This window comes from Asterias rubens, chromosome 7 (genome assembly GCF_902459465.1).
Source record: "Asterias rubens chromosome 7, eAstRub1.3, whole genome shotgun sequence".
Taxonomy (NCBI): domain Eukaryota; kingdom Metazoa; phylum Echinodermata; class Asteroidea; order Forcipulatida; family Asteriidae; genus Asterias; species Asterias rubens.
Window position 1 is genome coordinate 9,717,950 of NC_047068.1, and position 21,513 is coordinate 9,739,462.

A 21,513-nucleotide genomic window follows, 5' to 3' on the forward strand; every position below is an offset into this window, starting at 1 on the left:
ATAGGATGGAACTTTCATTCATTGTTGTTTAGAAAATTAGAAATATGTGTAGCAGCCTACATAGTACACTGCAAAGCTCATCCAGCAAACTTGACTCTCAGATAGAATAGGCCTTTTTATATAACACCCAAGCAGATCCTTGCCATTTGATTGGAGGATTGTCCGTCACGTGATAGCAAATAAAAGTACCATTGCACGCTGAGTCACTCGCCGTGCTTTTTCGTTCCATCCGAAAAGTACCATTGCACGCTGGCACGCTGCCAGCGTGCAATGGTACTTTTCGGATGGAACGAAAAAGCTGAGTAAAAACATCACTGCGTGCGCGTGTCTTTGGTAACGCAGCAGGTGTTACTGCAAGAAGGCATAGTAAAATTACTAGCATTCGGCTTCTACAGTTGAAATTGTTTGTTTTGAAAGTTGTATCTTTCAATCAAAATGACAAAGATCTACTTGGATGTTATATAAAACAAATAATGAATGTTTTTCATTCGTGCAATGGTGCGAATATGTTCATTCGTTGAAAGCTGGAATGTTCCATTCAACTCGGCTCCGCCACGTTGAATAGAACATTCCCTCTTTCAACTCATGAACATATTCGCACCATTGCACTCATAAACATTCATTATGTGTATACTATTGATGATAAACAAACCATACAGTTGGCAAGGACAGCCAAACATTTAACTATGTCATCAGATTTTGTGAGGAAATTCAAAATTTCTGCAAACTTTTTAGTAAAAAAATACATCTCATGATTTGTGGCTTTCTTTCTTAACAAATTGAACACTGTTTTTGAATGTTTGTGTAAATTGTTACAAAACCTACAGTGATCTGTTTTGTTTGGTAAACAAACATTTTGGCTTTGCCGTTGCAATAAAAAGGTTATTAGGCCGAGTAAAAAACAAACATGTTTCCGTCCGCGTTTTTCAAAAAAAGGAGGAAGAGGGGCTTTTTATTTTTTATTTTTTTATTCCAAGATGGCCGCCATTCTTTCTTAAAATGTCAAATATCCGTTGTTTTTTTTACTGCTGAAATACACAAAACATAAATGAAACAATTTAGTCGAGGCATTCAGACAAGACATTCATATTGTTTTTCCTGAGATCATTTCAAATAACCCTATTTGTAAAAAAAAAAAAAAAAAAAAAAAAAAAGTGGGCATAAAAAATAAAATAAAAAAGGAGGTGTCCTGTAAAAAGGAAGTGGGCGCGGATGCGAAACATGTTTTTTTTTTACTTGGCCTCACTCTAAAAACATCTGATCCTAGAGCTACTGGGCCTGAAATTCATCTTTGAGAGGGCAAGGCCATTTTCATTTTGCACCGAGGAGCACAAAAGTTTTTTGTTTAATTCTGCAATTAAATCAACATTTGAATAAAAAAAGTGTAAATTATAGTCAAAATACAAAGTTGATAATCCTCCATAAACTACTCAAAGCTTACAATCATACTTTTTAAGCATACATGCAAATAGTTCCTTGAACTCTTGATTTCTTTCAACTAAATGTACATGTAAATGTACATGTACATACAGTGGTTGTTTATTTTAAAAAAAATTCTTTGTTATTTCCTTGTCATTATCTGGCAGTCCTTTTCCTTGTAACCTGAACTAAAATTCCAGACCGTTTTGGTTTCATAGTAGAACAGGAAGGTATTCCAAGAGTACAAAATACATTTTTCATCAATTAAAATACTAAGGTGAACCCATGCATTGCCAATCTGCCACGGGCTCCAGACACACAGCTCTTTAGCAACTTCTTACATAATGTACCGTGATGGTTTAGTGCGCAAGATGTGCGCCACCTTGAACCAGACCTGCGTCACAACATCGCGCCCGGGAAATAGTTCCCAGAGCTTGCAATTGACTCACAATTATGAAGTCTTACAGTTTTTTACTATGTGTAGTTACAGCGCCCTCTCATGATGTGAACCATGGACAGCAACTAAAAAACTGAATCCGGGGAAATTAAATGCGTTCCTTTTATTGTTGAATTGCCCTTGTGATAATACTTGAATTAAATGTGTTTATTATACCCCTAAAAAGTTTCTTTTCTCATTTCTTATTATAGACAAAGGTGCGTTATAAAACACATATGGACTGGCATAAACTCGGTCTCTAGTGCAGGCACGTCTATCCTCCTCGAGTTTGTGAGTAACCAGGCTTTGGCCTCTGGGAAATAGGTCCCTGTTTTGGTCACCCAAAGTCCCTTGGGGATGACATGCACTTTTGACCTCATTGTCAGTCAATAATGTAATCATACTATGTCTCAGTAGCGCTTCTTATCGTTCAAATGGCTTTTGAAAATTAAGCTTAATTGATCAAATTAAGCAATTTGTTTAATCATAGTTTAGAATCTCCCAAGTTTCTTGAGGAGCACATTGGCCTAGATGGAGAGCCTTTGTTTCCTTTTATGTTTTGTTCTTCGAGTCTCCATAAGGAAGTGAATTTATTAAATCAAAGCAGGTCTAGCGGAGCAAATGCAGAATTTACCCATGAATGTGTTAATCAGGAATGGAGCTGACTGACTAAATTTAAAATGTCAAGAAAGGAACCTTCCAGGCGAGACTCTGTCATGTGTTTCTTAAACTTTCAACAGCTGAGCAACTGACAAGAAAATCGGCTGATAAATTGCATGCCTGATTGCCTGGTTAATCCTCAAAGAATAACTTGTAGATCAGGATCTAGTAGACGAAAACTATGTGTAGCTGTATGTAGTGCCCAATAGAGAATGAATGCATTCAATTCAATTCAATTTTTTTATTGGTCCTACCATGGAGGAAATTCATTTTGAATACATGCAATACAGACAAAATTAATAACAGGGCACAATCATAAATAAACTACTGGAAATACATAATATGTGAAACCATAGATTAAAAGGTTAAACCCACACATTTGACACAAATTAAGTACAGCATCCATGAATATCTGTGTCTACTTTACAAACATGACAAAGAATAAACTTCAAAACAATGGAGCCTGACCTTACATGTACACTGTACAAGTAGGTGCAATGGAGGATGCGGGATTCATTCTTCAAAGAAAAAAAAACTAGCGCATCCACAAAAACCCATCCCCTTTCTATTTATGTGTACTATGCATGCAATGACTTCAGTTTCTTTGAACCACTTTCAGTTTCACATTGTATGACTAGAGTAACCAAGTTTGTTCAAGTTACACAAGGTGTGACAGTGAGATAGTTTCTTGAGTTACAAAGTTAGGGTTTATTCTGGGTATTTACAGGCTTGTGTTAGATAGTGTCACACAAAATACAATGACAGTCACATGGCTCTCTGCAATTCAAAACAAAGAACCGGTAATTGAATTCATTGAAATTACACTAGTAAATATCTACACTAACATCCTACAGTAAGTTCAAGTTGCCTTAAAGGCAGTGGACACTATTGGTAGTTACTCAAAATAATTATTGGCATAAAACCTTTCTTGGTGACGAGTAATGGGGAGAGGTTGATAGTATAAAACATTGTGAGAAACGTCTCCCTCTGAAGTGCCATGGTTTTCGAGAAAGAAGTAATTTTCCACGAATTTGGTTTCGAGACCTCAGATTTAGAACTTGAGGTCTCAAAATCAACCATCTAAAAGCACACAACTTCGTGTGACAAGGGTTATTTTTCTTTCATTAATATCTCGCAACTTCGCAACTTCAAAGACTAGTCTTCACAGTTGGTGTATCTCAACATATGCATATAAAATATCAAACATGTGAAAATTTGAGCTCAATCGGTCGTCGAAGTTGTGAGATATTAATGAAAGAAAAAAACACCCTTGTCGCACCATGGTCACACAAAGTTGTGTGCTTTCAGATGCTTGATTTCGAGACCTCAAATTCTAAAATCCGAGGTCTCAAAATCAAATTCATGGAAAACTACTTCTTTCTCGAAAACTACGTCACTTCAGAGGGAGCTGTTTCTCACAATGTTTTATACCATCAACCTCTCCCCATTACTCATTACCAAGTAAGGTTTTTATGATAATAATTATTTTGAGTAATTACCAATAGTGTCCACTGTCTTTAAAGCATGTAGACAAGATTGTGCATCCATGGTAAGAAACCTGATTTTTTTCACAAGCTTGAATTTGTAATTAATCCCAAGTCTGAAAGAAAGCATTAATTGTTACCGTTCTCTTCTCTACATCTTGGCCTGCTCCTTGAAGACACTTTTTTAGCTCCTTCACTGTTTTCATACAAGAGTCTTTGATAATGTCGACTTTTTTCTCACACTAACAACAAAAAAGACCAACAAAAAGAATACAGTAAACTACAATGACCAAAACTTGATAAAAATACATCTCTGCATACTATCAATTTGCTATAGAAAAAAAGAGATAAATTAAGGAAAAGTTAACACACATACTGTGTATAAAATATGCAACCCTACCATGATGTAATACTGTAGGAACCATTTTGCAAAAAAATCTTTAATTTTTGTTGCTTTTAACCACCACAAATTGTTTTTGGACAGACTTAAGGCGGACTTTTTTTTAAATGCCCAGGGGTGGATTTCACAAAGGTAGTCCTAACTTAGGACTAGTCCTAGGCAATGCTAAGAGATAGGACTGGTCCTAAGTTAGGACCAGTAACTCATCCTAACTTAGGGCTGGTCCTATCTCTTAGCATTGCCTAGGACTAGTCCAAAGTTAGGACTACCTCTGTGAAATCCACCCCGGAACAATTTAGGATTGTCCTCAATGTTTCGCCGACAGCTGTTTGGCTGACAATTTTTTTTTCCACCAAGCACTTCAACGTAATGCTTTGTTTCACCGACTACAAAGAGGCCCCGGAAAATATGCCTTGTACAATCCCTTCCCGGGGGTTATTGTGATTACAGACCTTTGTCCCATTGTCGTACAAATGTGGCAAACAAGAATGGACAGGCTGCCACCATTGTTAATCATTACACGTTCGACTCAATGGGAAGTAAGGCCGAGTTTCGCGATTCCAGCACACCCTGGCAGATTTTTGGATGTGGCTCACAAGCCGAGGTTCTGCGAATCATGCTAAGAGACTACTAAATTTTTTTATACATTTGACATCATCAAAACCCGAACTACTTACAGGCCTGTACGCTTCCTTTTTGAAAGGGCAAGGGCACCAAGGCGTTTTCTCTTTGGTGAAGGGCACATAAGGAAATTGTAAATTGATACTGGGCAGCAAGGGCACGAAGACATTGACCAGGGGGCATGGAGGCAATCACCTTCATGCTGCCTCCGTGAAGTATTCAGGTCTGTATTATGAAAACCTTTGTGGTCTTTTCTTTGTCAAGTCAGGGTTTCAATGTGGCAATGATATTTTCAAAAGAAAACGATTATTCAAGAAGCTCCAACTTGGGTGGGCACTAAGATGTTTAACAAATATCAACGTGAAGGGGTTTAAAACAGTCAATGATGTTAAAAAAACACATACATGTATGCACACTTGTCAATACACACTTAATGCACTGAATACTAATGACAATTGCTTTTTTTTTTTCTGACATTGGTTCGATGTGTATGTATCCATATCTTATTTGTATACATGTACATCCCATAGTGTATCCATATATGTGCATATTGTACACAAATCTTAGATAAAATCATTGGAGTTAAGCTTCCTGGTTACAAACCAGAAGTGTAACAATCACTCTCATTGTTTATACACTGTAGACATGATAGCAGTAACAACAACAAACCTGGGCCCAATTTCATAGAGCTGCTAAGCACACAAATTTGCTTAGCATGAAATTTTTGCCTTCATTAAAAACCGGATTTCCAACCAAATTTCCATGTGGTTTTCAGGAAAAGCAAACAACAGCTGAATACCAGTAACAGGCAATATGCATCTCAAATGAATTTTGCTGGTAATCCTGTTTCTATCAAGGAAGAAATTTCATGCTAAGCAAGTTTTTGTGCTGAGCAGCTCTATGAAATTGGGCCCAGTGCAGAGAGAGGATATGTACAATGTATAAATCACATTGTAAAAATTGCCAATTCACTTTGAAGTGTAACATGAATTTCATAAGCCTACCTGTTGCAGATCATCATTCAATACTTCAGTCTTTTCAGCTCTGTAAACAAAACACACAAAAAACAAGATTTACACATCAGACTTTTGTCGGTTAGCATGAACGCTAGTTCTTTGTTTTGCACTTGTTTTTCCCCCTTTTTTATTGAAGTTACTACCAACATCATTTAATCACGGGGGAAATTTGGGCAAGTTTAATAGACCTTTATCATGGTGCAGCCATCTTGAATTTTTCCCATTTATATCAATGTAACCAAACCGAGGCTGGAAGAAGAAAACAGTCTGGTTCATTTTTGCAAAATTATTATTAGTATTCATTATTGTTATTCGATACAAGGAACATGACCAAGATGGAGGCAGCATGATAAAGATCTATTCAACTCAGGGTTAATCAAGAAAACATTGTTAGAATGAGATTCCGGCCAGGGCTCCACCAACTGAGTAACTTGTCTAGCCAAACAATATCATCGCAGTGTGTAATTTGTCTTGTTCACCCATGAAAATATGTAATAACAATATTGAGATAAAATCCAAGCAATTAACATTGTAGGGCCTACCAAAGCGCTTAGGCCTTAGGCCTAATCATTCCTGAAACCATCTCAACTCCTTGGGAGTATGCAGCACCAGTAGCCAAGTTGGCACACAGATTGCTAATCAACTTCATTCATTCATTCAAACTTATATTTATTTTTCTAACATTCTGCCTTTTCATTGGTTAGCGCGTCACATGATATGTCTTAGTTTTTACTAAAAACGGCGACCGTGTGATACAATACATGTTTGCCATGTGATAGTCCGACAACTATCACACGGTGTGCAGTACCCAGACGTCTTTTTACCCACCTCAAACCCAACCAGTTGTTCAATCTGATATTATTAAAACAAATATTGACTGCTTTTAGTCTGACTCCCTCAGTGATCCCCGGGAGTCTTCAACCCTATAAGCACTCAAAGCAGTCAATATTTGTATCCATACTTTCCTATCTTTACCCATATGCAGGAACTCAATACTATTGGTGATGAAAAATCAATTAGTTAGTTTGTTTTATCTCGCTTAAAAATTATCACAACCGGGATTCAAACCCACACTCAGATGCCATACACTATACATTATAGCCATCAGTACTTGAGTTTGATGCTCTAGACCACTTAACCACAATCACTGTTTTTGTAAGAACCTCAATTTAATTGTTTGTTAATCACTTCTTAAAGGAAAGGTACATGTTTGGTAAATGCCAAAGACCAGTCTTCTCACTTGGTGTATCACATCACAACCCTAAAATAACAAGCCTGTGAAAATTTGGGCTCAATTGGTCATCAAAGTTAAGAGAAAATGATGAAAGAAAAAACACCCTTGTTGGACGAATTTGTGTGCTTTCAGATAAGGATAAAAGACTTCTAGCTAGAAGTCTTTTATTATTTTAGTGAGAAATTACCTCTTTCTCAAAAACTACGTTACTTCAGAGGGAATCAGTTCCCACAATGTTTTATACTATCAACAGCTCCCCAATGCTCGTTACCAAGTCAGTTTTTAAGTTAATATTGGTTTTGAGTAATTACCAAACGTGTACTTTCCCTTTAACCCATAGGTAGAAATAAAGTGGCCTGCTAGATAAGATGTTAAAGTTTGCACTGTCGATTCATAAGTTAACCAAAACAAAAACTATACATATAAACCTACGACCATTACTCCAAAGAAAGAATTCACATTGGGCCTTATTCACATGGTGTCATTGCAAACAAATTGTTCGTCCTTATTGCAACTAAAAGCATGTCATTGGGGGTTCTAGGCTGTGACCTCTGCTCTACGAACACACTTGCCCAAGGACTACAACAACACACAATCAGTGTGACAACATCTAGTTGGGGGGGCATACCACATGATTGAAGTACACTTGGCTATTTTTGCTTATAATTTGTACTGAGAAAACGTATTTAATAATTGGCTTGGGATTTTTGTATAGACGATGTATAGACGTTTGTCATTCATGTGATTTCCAGTGCTTCTATAGAGAGTTCACTCAGGCATTACAGGTATAATGCACTATTTCCCTCCTGGGGGTGGGGTCTTTATACAGGGTTGGCATTGAAAAAGAAATATCAATTTTTCCAATAGCCTAATGCCTATAAGAATAGGGTCAGTCTCAAATGGGAATATATAAACATGATAAGCACTAAACACTTCACACAATCCTGCTTAGCAGAAAGCCAAGGTCATCACCCCAAGAAGAAATGCCTTTGTTGACCCACACTCCAATGGAACAGTTTGAAGGGTCTATAACACAGAACACAATATCCACAGATTTACATTAAACTTACGTATAACTTACACAGTTTGAAGATAATGACGAGAAAAAGGCTTCCCTTTAAATTATAACTTTCTGAGGTGCTGTAGTTTTTGAGAAAATGAGTAAAACAATGTCACAAGTATAATTTTCGTCTTAGTTTTAGCATGTAAAAACATATTTAAACCAGTTATGGTACAATGTATGTTAACTGGTTAATAAGTTTTACAGTGCTACACACATCGGTGTAAATGGGTAAAAAACAAAAATTTATATTCTTTATCCCCGATGCAAATTTAACATCTATTAAAAAAGCTTTTACATGCTGCAAAATAATTTTCGTCACAGTGACAAGAATTATTTTCTCTACCATCATTATCTTCAAACCCTGTAAGTTTAATGTAAATCTGTGGACATTTGGGAAAAGTACTTGAATCTTTTAAATCAAACTGATTTTCAGACAATGTACCTAGGCTGCCTGAAGAACCCTCTTTTTAAAAAAACAAAAAAAAACAAACACCTATAGGCCTATAGACTGTTTTAAAATAAACACCAAGTGACCTTAACATGAACTTTGTGAAAGTTCAAAATTTTCATCAAAATCAAGTTTAGGAAGTTAGCTTTGTAATCTTGTGATGCCTTTGACTCGACAGTCACAGTCATTGTTTCTAGAAAGAAAGAAAAAATTGCAGAATTCTAAATACCTAGTTTATTATTTATTGTTACAGAGTGCATCTACTCAAATAATCAGATCTAAACCTACAGTGTACTTGCTATAATGTGCATGGACCTTTTCGCAATACCCATTGTGCAATCGCCAACCGTTGAGTGAGGTGAATTGTGGTCTAGCTTTAAATCAAATTTGATCCCCAGCTAGACCACAATGCACCTACATGTAATTCCACGCCTAACACTTGCGATATTATAAGGTTTATGGGGACTGCATAAGGTTTTAATAAGAAAATACCAGTTTCAATTTCTGCGAAACTGCTTTATGAAATTGATATTTACATGGGGTTACCTGAGTCTATAAAGACTCAAGTTTAATTTCTGTAAACATTACACAATACAGGTCATGTAGCCTACCGTATGTACCTTGACTCGACAAACTTAGCCAACTGATCACAATATTATCACTGCCAAACAACATGCACGTAAAATAAGAACAAACACTGATATCAGGATTCAGTGTGATTTCAACAATTCCAAAAAGTCAAGGGTTCAATTCAAAAAGGTCATACTTAGAGCAAATATTAAAGATTTCATACTTACAGTACATGGACTGTAAGTAATGAAATCTTTATTCATAAATACCTAAGACAGTTTATCCATTCTGATTGGTCGAGAGGGCATCATGTGGGGGTGTTATAACGGATGATATAACACCAGTAAAAAGTGTTGAAACATGGGCATGACACGCGAGCTTGCACCTGTGCTTATAAGACAGTTTCTTCATTTCTATTGGTCGAGAGTAAAGGCTGGAGCAGTTGTGCCACATCAAGCGATACGCGCGAGGCGCACAGAAATCTCCTTTTAATAAGGAGATGTTTAATCAAGGGCCTTACCATTTCATAGCTGGATGGGTGTTGTGTTGAAAGAAATCCTTGAACAATTATAATTTTTGCATTTATTTTACTTTTTGACCAAAAAGTGTTGATGTTTTTTCACTGAAAAGGTATTTATGAATGGGAATCAAAGTGTGTTGAATCGGTTTTCAACTAGTGGTTTAAACCCACCAAGGCCTGGTTCTTGATAAAATTATCAAGAACCAGGACCAGGGCTCAGCGGGTTTAAACCACAAGTTGAAAACCTCTTTACCACACATTGACTCCCTTTATATTTGCTTTATGTAAGGTAGCTCACACATTGAAAGTGCAACCCCCACAGCAATGGTTGGAAAAGAAAGATTTTTTTTTTAAGAAACTGAAAGTTTAGATTCTGAATGTTCTCCTGTGTACAAATGAGCTGATTCTGTGAGAGTTGCTACATGTATGATCAACCAAAGGAACTACTTACAATTCATGAAAACATCATTCATAGAAATAACATTTCGTTTGGGAGAACGTCAAAATAATAATAAAATACAGTATCATGGCCTCAAGAAGTCCAGGATTTGAGTGTGTAAATTCCTCTTATATACTTTTTTTATTCCCCAAAGCTTAATTCAATTTAGAAGATTTTACATGTCAAAGATATAATATAATGAACACTTAGAAATCTACCCTGAAAAAATATGCATGGAAACTAAGGTAGAGTAAAAACCAAACAGATCCCAGATGGTTTACATTCACTGCATATCTTCATGCAGACCTAGCCTAGTTTAGCCCAGCTCAGTGGGTCAAATTGACCCTCGCAGACCAGAATATTGCGTTCCCATGGAGGGTTAGTTTAGCACTTTTGAATTAAGGACTAGTTTAACCCCCACATCTGAACGTACCCTTATTCTCGCAACAATGAACACATAAAAATAAACCTTTGAGTTGCAAGCACGACAATGAATGAATCTGCCATGGGTTGGGACTGTATGTAGAATACTTACAGTAAATTTCTAGACTTGATTTTAAAATCAACCTTGCTCTTAATTGCAATAATCATTACCCTCAATCACCCCGACCATCGTTGACTTTCCTATGTACTTGTCTACTTGTGAAAGAGCACTAGATAATTTAACTCCATTTTTAGAGTGATAACATACATTTGGATCTCACTCTGTAAACAACATAATTGAGTAAAAAGAGGTGTAATTGGTACTGAGGTACCACAAAGTGTCGAAATGATAAAAAATAAGCAATTTCCTCAAAATTCAAGCACTGAATAGCCCTAACAACTGAACAAGACCGGGTCTCGAAAAAGCTGAAGCCTAATTATTTTCCTCTATCAATCGTAAGGAAGTAAGTAAGATGTAAAAACAAATTAGCCTATAATTAATTTTAGTCAGTCAGAAAGATTGGTGTATGTAAGCAATGGTTTTTCTCCCACTGGAATCAAATAGTATATTACATGTAGGTTACCGATATTATCAGGGAAAATTAGGTAATATTTATGAGCATTATTAAGAGTAGTCTGTGTTGGCCTTTTTCACACTTTTAAGTCTACCAAATAAGATTGTATGGGGCCTGACTATCTTTGACCACAATCATTTTGCTTTCTCCAGAAGACGATCAGAGCATACTGATCGAAACGTCGAGTTGAAACCAACGGTTCTTTTCAGAACCTACCAAACTCATTAGAGATACAGTCATTACATGGTGTTACCCCAAACCTTTCTATTTCGATTTCCACCATGCAAAGTTTCAAATCCTACTCACAATCATTTTCATATTGCATACATAGGCCCTCTTGTAAAATGCATGTTTACTTACCTTAGAATTTTTTGTTTACCAAGTTGTTTCATACGATTATACTGTTTGCCCATCATCTTGAAGTCTTGGTTGATATGTCTCACATCAGTCACCAAATCTTGATATAATCACTGAATAAATGGCAGCAAAGGATGCCCAATTGAGCTCCAAAACAATGCAACTAGGCCAGCTATTTTATTGTCCTACACCTGGCTAGCTCATCAGCTGGCCGACACTTTTCCTGCAAATTAAAAAGTGCAGTTTTGGTTTAGTTGTTGCAGCCCAACAACCACGCTGAAAATATCCTGGATCCTACTTTCTAGTGCACCATAAACATAATAACTACATTAGAATTAGCTGAACCCATCGAATGAAGGAAGTCCTTGTAGCTTTTAACCAAACACAGTCCAAAGAAAACGGAATTAAACGCTGATAAATTCGGTATCATACCTCCCACACTCCTCGACAAACAACAAGGAAGTTAACGCAGTTGGCCGGCTAGTAGTCTGATACCTATTCACTGTGTGGTGAGAATAACATGGATTGCGACAGGATCGAGACAACGTAAAGGGTCGATGATTCTGATCCGACAACGCCCCCTTGCGATAACATTCTTCCTCTGTTTTAAAACAGTACGCTCGGCCGGCCCCTGCAAAATAAAAAAAAATAAGCGCAAAGAGAGTATAATATCGTATTTGGTCCCACCTCATCAATTATAAGCAATAACAAAAATTATGGCCCATTTTGTCAATTTCTTTGACACATTGAGTTCACAGCAATTTTCATGAAAAAGCGATCGGATTGAATTTGTTTGTCAATGTTGCTTCTGGCTTTTTAATATTTTGTGTTTTTTTTCCCCGTTTTTGCAACTTGTCAAAACAGTTATTAAATTTTGAATGAACGAATTTTTTCATGTCCGGGAAAGTTAAAATTGACAACAATTAATAATTGTTTAAATTAATAATTCGTTTAACTGTCTAGTAGAGTCTTCCTCAACTCGGTCAAAAACAAATTCTGCAAATTGATGCGCTTTATAAAAAAAAAAAGAGAATCTTCTTGCCGCATTTGAACTTAATAACGCCCGGGGAACGTGCAAATTCCCGCTCTGTACAATTTTGTTGCGCCTGTCAAACTGGAATCCTGAGGTCTATATTTTGATGACATGTCATTGGAAGTCGTTATAGCAAACATTTTTCTATACTTTTAATCTGTAATATTTAACTAACCGTTCAAAGATCTGTCTAGATCAGAATCTCAAACACAACCCAGGTCAAAATTCCAGTTGAACCTAGTTAAACTGGGTTCAACTGAAACTAGTTGAAAACCAGTTGATAAACTAGTTAAACACAGTTAAAACCAGTTGGTTTAATATGGAAAATGGACAGACACCAACTGGTTTATAATTTAAACTCAGTTGAACACAGTTAAACCTAGTCCATACCAGTTGGTTAATCATGGAAAATGGACGAGTTTGGTCACTATCCAGTTGAACCAGTTGACCCCAATTAACTAGGTTCAACTGGAATTTTGACCTGAGAATACCAGCTTAATACCTCGACCACAGAATCTTTAAAAACTGTGAACTTAGCATTTCGGTATAATAAGCAAAACTGCTGCATCACGTAACTTTTCCTCAAGTTTTGTCTTTCATTTGGCTAAAGGTAGGGGCCTACTGTGTGGTCGAATGATTTTAGGTTATTCGATCTTTTTGTGAAAGCCTAAAATTAATTCCTGGCCCAAGTAAAATCAAACAAAACGACAAACAAAAGACAGCGTTTCATTAGAGAATCTGGCGGGAGATTATTAAAAAGACGCGTGCTCCAGTGTGCCAAAAAGTAATCGACTTATTGAACGTGATCCGTGTTATCACTAACTTCCATTTTGTTAGAACTATGCCGTCAATATACAGTACAGAAATACTATTCCGGGGTTTCGTTTTATGAACTTCTCACGGTTAATGTACTTTCTCCCGAGAGGGTCAGCGGCCGAGCGGAGGACTTTCTGTTTGAGGCCGAGTTGTTAAACTCAGCTCGAACAAAACCGACTACAACCAAAACTATGGAGGAAGAAAACTAACATAAACAAGTGACCTTTCTTTATCTGATTTAAGGGCCAGAGTGAAAAACTAGACTGAAGGGCCCCAAGTTTCACGAAAATCTCTTTAACTGGCCAACACGATTGCAACAAACGGCACCCAACTTTGGGTTGGTAATCACGGCTTGCAAAACTTGACTTACTCGATTGCAATCCTTACTTCCCATTGGTGATTCTTGCTAGAAATCATGTAAGACTTTGCAATAAACATCACTGAGACAACAAACTTAAGACAAACATCAATAAGATCGGAATGTACATTCTTCGCATAATTTATTATTAAAACAAATATACCATTCGAGCAAAAAGTCTTTGTTTTTATAACTAACCTGAATCATTCAAACAGGAAGAAATGTGTGAGCCTCAGAAAAAGGGACAGCATACACAGTGACTATGAATTTTCAGTTGCTATCCAAAAAGTAATTCCCACATTTTAAGCGTGTCTATGTGTGCACCCCCACTAAATAAACTCCCATAGCATACAGTGCACAAAACAACACTTAGAAGTCTCACAGAAGTTTACAGCAATGCGAAACTTATGGGAAGTTTTTCTCCCTCCAAACAAAAACACCCCTACATCGGTGTAAATTTCCAAACTTCCGAGCATTAATCTTGAAAAAAAGTCCCTGCACATCCGGGCCAACCGGACCGTTAATAATGACCTTGTCATCCAAATTACCTCAAGTTGGAAGTGAACAACCCAGCACACACAACTGGGCATAATATTTTACACTGTACGCTTTTATTGGGCTCTCAAATCTGTCTGTAGTATGATTTTGAGGACCAACAAAATATCACTGAGGAAGACACTCTCGTTTCCTCCCTGCTAAGTCGTGTCTAGTCCTTGTTCTATGGTTGGGTGTACCCATATAGCCCTTTAAAAAAAAACCACCAATTATTAGGCGTTGGCTCTATATTGAAGTCCCAAGAGCTCAAGCCAGAGCCAATGATGAGCTTAAACAGCTACCCGAGCGGAATGTTTTCAACAGAAATGGTGATTTAACTTGTTTATAATGCACTTGTCCACCATTTTAATGTAATTTTGATATGTGTACACTTCTGAACTTTTCGTAATTATCGAGTAAAAAATCAGGCCCCTACCTAAAGGTTTTTTGAAAAACTAAAAACACTTCTGCCGTTGAGAGCGGGCGTCAAAGGACAATGCCGCTGACGTCATATGTGGGAGTTTGCTTTGTTATACATCCACGCTGCAACAAAGCGGCTTTATCTACTTATGACGTTTTGAGAGTGATTACGTAACGGGGCTTTTCGCAAATCTCGCAGAAAAGCTCTGGACAAGGGCATACAAAATGATTGTTTTTTTAAACAATTTAAACCCATTTATAATCATATGACTCGATTTCCTTATTCATCGAAAACATTTTAAGTGGATTTCAGCAAAGTTCGCGACTTGACATTTTCGTTCAAGCAGGTCTTTAAGCCGGAGCCTAAGCCATAGCCTAAGTAGAAGCCATTTCCACTAAGAAATCCTAAATAAATAGTGGCGACCCCTTATTGACAAAATAGGGAGACTTAATAAAACAACGAAAGCCACATAAAACAACTTAAGTTAATAGAAATTTCAGAAAATAAAATATATCTACAAATGGTATGTACATTTTAAAAAGAGAATATCAATATAAACTTAATTAATCAATTGTGTCGGCCTTAGGTCATTGTGGTTGCTTAAAAGACTGTGAAAGTCTAATGCACATTTTTACTATCCAGAAACATTTGTATATGAGTAAAAGGATGATTAATTTGACCCATATTTGGACCTCTACTGTTAACAAGAGCTCCAAAGAATTAATTTTAGAAGACAAGGTTCTTGTACCACAATATAGTTGATTGCATTTTGTTGATGCACTGACACAGAGTACAGTTAATGGTACTGACCACCTTTGGTATTTTTACCTGGTGTATCCCATCCCAACATAATACATAAAATTAAAAAATCTGTGAATTCATTTTACTACATTTGTCACCGAAGTTGCACTAGAGAAAAATAAATGAAAAAACAACCTATATTAAAAGGCTTCAGGCCTGAAGTATTTCAATATTTGTGTGAGAAAATACATCTTTCTAAAAAAACTATGTTGCTTCAGAGGGAGTCGTTTCTCACAATGTTTTATACTATCAACAGCTCTCCATTGCTTGTTACCAAGTAAGGTTGGTATTGTTATAAATGACTGTTACCAAGTAAGTTTTTATGCTAACAATTATTTTGAGTAATTACCAATAGTGTCTAGTGTCTTTAACAACGAGGTGAAATCTGGATTTTCCATTTCACTTGGCTTTGTCTCATGAGTCAGAAAAGCCTAGATCTCACTTTAAGGTTGTACTCTGCGACAATCCACAACCGAAGTGCATTCAATAATCGTTATATATATCATAAACAGCCAATGTTTGTATAAATATTAACCTGCAAAAAAAGCAAATAGCCTGATGTTTCGACCAAAGCGGAGTGCCTTTGAAAAACACTTTGCAAGGGTCAAAAAGTCAGGCCTCTAAGTATTTAGTTGCGTATACCATAGGTCATTTTGGTTATTGAGCAGGGCCCAATTTCATGGCGCTGCTAACTGTAAGCACAGAATCGGCGCTTGCGGAAGCAGGGAATTATGCGCTTATATCAAGCGTATTTCACAGGTTAGCAGGGAATAGGCTTGAGTGCACCCCACATTTCTAGGCATCTGAGCTTACGCAGCTACATGTGTTGCGCAGCAATTTGGTACTTGCACGTAAGCAGAGAATGGTGATCGTAAGCGCAGAATTCGACAGTTAAGCAGAACCATGAAATTGGGTCCAGTTTGCAACAGCTAATTCTATTTTCTTATAGACATGAACCTGTAACCTGACACACGAGTTAGTTCCTAGATGGAGAGTGTACAGTAGATGTGAATTTTCTTCCCATCTCTAAGTTAGTTCCTAGATGGAGAGCGTACAGTAGATGTGAATTTTCTTCCCATCTCTATTTCCTCTTGTAGTATGATGCTTTTCTGCTGGAGGGCGTTCACTTGGGTTTTCAATGACTCTATTGTCTCCTCTAATTCCTGGGGGGTTAATTGATGAAATGAACAAAGCTTGTTTAGTTGCATGCATAGCTAGACTCAAGAATGCATTATTGTTTCATGGTAATTGGGATAAGAAGTGCAAAAATATGTTTTTAAAATTTGTTTTCTCGGAAACCAGACTAAAGCCAAGTCACACTGCAGCGATAACGGATCCAACGCAAAGAGAAGGCATTCTTTTGGTTGAATTGCTCCACGCAGAATACACCCATGCTCATTCGACCAATTGAAGGCGTGCATTCTTAGGAAGAATGTCATGCCTGACATAAACTGCTGTAGTAGTTGTCTTACCTGTCTTACACTGATTGGCATCATTCCTTTGAATCTACTCTCAAATTCTTGCTTCAGATGAGTCATCTAATCACACACATTAAATATCAATCATTAATATGGTAAAGATGTTAAACTGGCATTTTTTTTTACTCCACAAAATATCTGATCATGTTAGTTCGCAAAATAAACGGAACACCAAGAAATTTTGAGGCTTGTGTGGAACATTATATTCTACTTTTAAACCATCTTTCTAACCACATGCAATTCATAATAAACGGTTTCAAACACTTTTCATAGACCAACTTGCTTGATCAAAGCGACGTGTCACTTTAAGGACACAAGTGTCACGACTGGGACTCAAACTCCACTCTGCTGATCAGATACAGCAGAGCTTGAGTTCGGTGTTGTTAACCCGCTCAGCCACAACACTTCCTACGTTACTAATCACTTGGCCACGTCACACCGCATACAAAGTAAGTCTCATTATCTCCCCACGTTGATTTTCCCGTGAATGGTTGCAATCTGATTGGTAAATATGGAGTAACTTACTTGATCTTGATGCTGGAAGTCTATCTGTTGTAACTGTCGATCTAACTGCCTTGATTGATTCCTCTGCTTATCAAGATCTTCATGTAAAGTCTAAATAAAATCACACAATCACATACAGTCAACTCTTGCACATGTTATTTTCAATTGTTGGGACATGTTAAAGTAATTTAGTTTTGTCCTCATATCTAAGGCAGTGGACACTACTGTTAATAACTCAAAATATTTATTAGCATAAAACCTTACTTGGTTACGTGTTATGGGGAGAGGTTGATAGTATAAAACATTTTGAGAAACGGTTCCCTCTGAAGTGACATATTTTTCAAGAAAGAAGTAATTTTCCACGGATTTGACTTAGAGACCTCAGATTTAGAATTTGAGGTCTCAAAATCAAGCAACTGAAAGCACACAACTTCGTGTGACAACAGTGTTTTTTTCTTCCATTATTATCTCGCAACTTCAACGACCAATTGAGCTCAAATTTTCACAGGTTTGTTATTTTATGCATGTTGAGATACACCAAATGAAAAGACTGGTCTTTAACAATAACTAATAGTGTCCAGTGTCTTTAAAGCAATATTGATTAAGTTTGGGTAATTCACAATACAATGTCCTCTCCACATTATACTCAAATAAAAAAGGCAGTTTGGGGCATTGAAATACTGAAACAAATATTAAAAACATTCACCCGTCTTACAAAAGAACTTTTTATGCTGTTAAACATAGCTGCTTTACCTGTATGCAAATCCCCCAAAATGCCAATAAACATAAAACACTTGTCAATTGTTTTCCTGTGATCCTCAAAACTACCTTCACCTACATATTGTTAAACTGGGAGAGATATTTAAATTATTCAATCAATGTAAGAAACTACTGTAACCCTTGCAGATCAGTTTGTGTCTTAACGGAGTGTAGCGAAGAGCAGTGTTGTAGTCACGACTCCTGGAAGTCTGAGATCAAGAGCTTGATCTGAGACCATGACCGAGACCAAACCATCTAAGACTGTGACGAGCCCTTCCGAGACCGACACCTTTGCAGACCAAGACCAAGACCCCACTAAAAGGGCCCAAGACAGCACACTTACCCCAGGTCTCAAGACCAACAACACTGGTGAAGAGCTTGCATTTCTTACACAAGTCTATACAAAAGGTTCATGTGCAGGTTGTACATGTGCATGTAATAGCACTTTGAAAATTAATACCACAAAACAAAGACTTTTCCAGAAGGTTCTTTTTACCTTGATATATGCATTATGCTGTTTCTTGAGGAGCTGTTTCTCATCTTCCAGTTTAGATATGACATCTGTCATCTCTTGCTGTAGTTGACTTCTACGACTAAAGATAAAAGAATCCAAGAATAATCAGTGGATATCATTAAAAATAGATATGTTAAAACACTACTACCTACAGCACTCTGTAAACATCAGGGACCTAATTTGCATATTTATAACAGGCATGTAACTGCCCGTTGAAAAAAAAAGAGGAACATTTTCAAAGGCACAACGCAAGTGCGGAGCGAGGCAGCCGAAACGCCACGGGACATGATACCCACAAAGGTACCCTAGAAAATGTTGAGGTTTATTATGCTCTTAGGTGCATTGTTAGCATGTACTAGGCTTATTTTACATGATTGTAGTTGTACACTGTTGTTGCCAGGCATATATTAAGCTAAAAAAAAAAAAATCTGAAAAACGAAACAAAAACGCGGAATTCCGCGGAAACGCGGATGAGTTGCATGCCTGTTATAATGTGCCTAAGTTGAAACCTTTGCCTACACTGGTTGACCAATTTTATGTTTTTCGGTGGTGGAAGTCTGATTTGAAGATCATATAATTCAATTTGTAAATACCCGTTCACATAGGCCCACATAACAAGAACGAAAACGAAAACGATAAAAATGCACGCCTTCAGATTTGTTGAAATGCTCCACGCAGAATACACCCACGCTCATTCATCCAATCGAGGGAATGCATTTTTATCGTTCTCGTTTTCGATCTCGTTATCCCGGCCTGTGTGACCGGGCCTTAACACCAAAACAACACCATAATGCATAAGTAACGCCAAAACAAACCTGCTTGAGTCAAGTTTTAGTGTCTCAATTGTATTCTGCAGTTCCTTTGTGTTCTGAAAAAGAGTAAAATAATACATTGACATTACCAACCAAAAGGACCAATGGTAATGCAAAAAATAGTTTAATGGCCTGACGTTTTGAAATAATACCTTGTGAAGATTGACATTGGTAGTTAGCAAAGAGAGGGCACCAAATTCCCAAATCTTCGTAAACCTCTGCCTACACTGTACATGTGGCTTCAAAGTTTAATCCATAATGCAAATGAAAATGGTGCAGGAAACCTAAAAATATAGACCAGTGAAAAAGGCTGAACAGATGTTGAAGTGACAAGCGAACTGGTTTGCTAGAAGTCACATCACTGGCAAAAGTCACATCACTGGCAACATAGCAAAGTCAGAAAAAGGGACATTAGCCAGATCTGTGTCGAGGCTTCCACACCTACAGTCTAAGGGTATGTGCAGAAAGACACAAATAGGCATGTACATGTACAGTAACAACATATTTCAATGGATTCAGGCATTTGTAAGACAAAGACAATTAAGATAACAGTCATAAGTTATTATGAAGGACAGTTTCATTACTAAAATCATAGCTTATTTTTTAGTTGAATTTAGTGTAACAACATTTTCAGAATTAGGGACTTTCTTTATTTTTTGACATTGGGATTCTCCGAAGTAGGGACATTCCTTAGAAAATAGGGACAGTTGGAAGATGTGCAGTCACTGCATGTAGGAAAGGGAAAACCCTGGGCCCAATTTCATAGAGCTGCTAAGCACAAAAATTTGCTTAGCATGAAATTGTTTTCCTTGGTAAAAACAGGATTACCAACCAAATTTCCATGTGTTGCATGTTGCTTGTTAATGGTATTCAGCTGTTGTTTGCTTATCCTGACAATCATGTGAAACGTTGGTTGGTAATCCTGTTTTTTTATCAAGGCAAAAATTTCATGCTAAACAAAGCTAAGCAAATTTTAGTGCTTAGCAACTCTATGAAATTGGGTCCTGGTGTTGTTTTCACTTACCTCAGCTGATGCAGCTAACCGATCGGTATAATCTCTCTCAATGTCCTTCAGTGTTTTGTTGGTCTGTAATAAAAAAAGAAAACACTAGTGATTTAACATATACATGTTTTCGTAGATGTAAGACCACATTACAAATGGAGAGGTTGCCCCAAAGAACCAAGCTTGCTGCCATTGACAACCAAGTTCATCACACTGCAGAGAGGCTCTTGGCCACATTGCCCGCCTTGACGACAACACCCCAGCAAAGAAGGCATTTAACACGGCCGTAAACTGCAGAGGCAGAATCACACCGGCACCTGGTTGGTCAAGACCTAGAGGCCGCCCGAAGACATCTTGGATTGAGCAACTGGGTCCACCAAGTAAGGTTGACAAACTGTTGAACCTAGCTACAAAGAATGGTTAGGATATCAGCGCGACGGACCAAAGCTGTCTATGCAGTACAGTGAGTGAGTGAGTGAGTAGATGTGTACCTTCCAATATCGTACACAGAACCTCCTGCCAAGTTGCACATTCATTACAGTAGGTGCGTTCGATCAGCTTCCCGGGGTTGCCCCCGATCTGCCCCGGTACGTTCAAATAGCTTTGACCTCATTCCAGGGGCTCACCCGGGTCAGCCCCAAGTGCCCTGCTTGTAGAACGAGTCACTTGGGGCTGGCCCGAAGTGCATGACGTCACCACGAGAGGGTGAGTGATTGTTCGATTAGCTCTTGTCATGGGCTCACCTGGATGAGCACCACGGGGTCGACACAGGGAAGCTAAACGAACGAACCCATTGTAAGGCAGGAGATTCTTTC

General features: G+C 37.5%; 2 protein-coding genes across 6 annotated transcripts in view; both read right to left on the reverse strand.

Moving 5' to 3' along the window:
• Nucleotides 1–12,143, reverse strand: part of LOC117293010 (rho GTPase-activating protein 17-like) — a 41,843-nt gene extending 29,700 nt beyond the window's left edge. For 2 of the 3 annotated variants that reach the window (XM_033775212.1, XM_033775214.1), the window contains exons 1-3: nt 11,669–12,108; nt 6,025–6,064; nt 4,140–4,241 (exon numbers count right to left, since the gene is read on the reverse strand). In XM_033775212.1, coding sequence (XP_033631103.1) covers nt 4,140–4,241; nt 6,025–6,064; nt 11,669–11,724 — 198 coding nt within the window. In that variant the 5' untranslated portion in view covers nt 11,725–12,108. Of the gene's footprint in view, nt 1–4,139; nt 4,242–6,024; nt 6,065–11,668 lie in introns of all 3 variants that reach the window. The other variant, XM_033775213.1, reaches the window with a different exon arrangement.
• Nucleotides 12,144–15,930: 3,787 nt separating this feature from the next.
• Nucleotides 15,931–21,513, reverse strand: part of LOC117293130 (centrosomal protein of 112 kDa-like) — a 29,948-nt gene continuing 24,365 nt past the window's right edge. For 2 of the 3 annotated variants that reach the window (XM_033775350.1, XM_033775349.1), the window contains exons 21-26: nt 20,720–20,782; nt 19,699–19,751; nt 18,866–18,962; nt 17,632–17,721; nt 17,101–17,166; nt 15,931–16,791 (exon numbers count right to left, since the gene is read on the reverse strand). In XM_033775350.1, coding sequence (XP_033631241.1) covers nt 16,660–16,791; nt 17,101–17,166; nt 17,632–17,721; nt 18,866–18,962; nt 19,699–19,751; nt 20,720–20,782 — 501 coding nt within the window. In that variant the 3' untranslated portion in view covers nt 15,931–16,659. The remainder of the gene's footprint in view (nt 16,792–17,100; nt 17,167–17,631; nt 17,722–18,865; nt 18,963–19,698; nt 19,752–20,719; nt 20,783–21,513) is intronic. The other variant, XM_033775351.1, reaches the window with a different exon arrangement.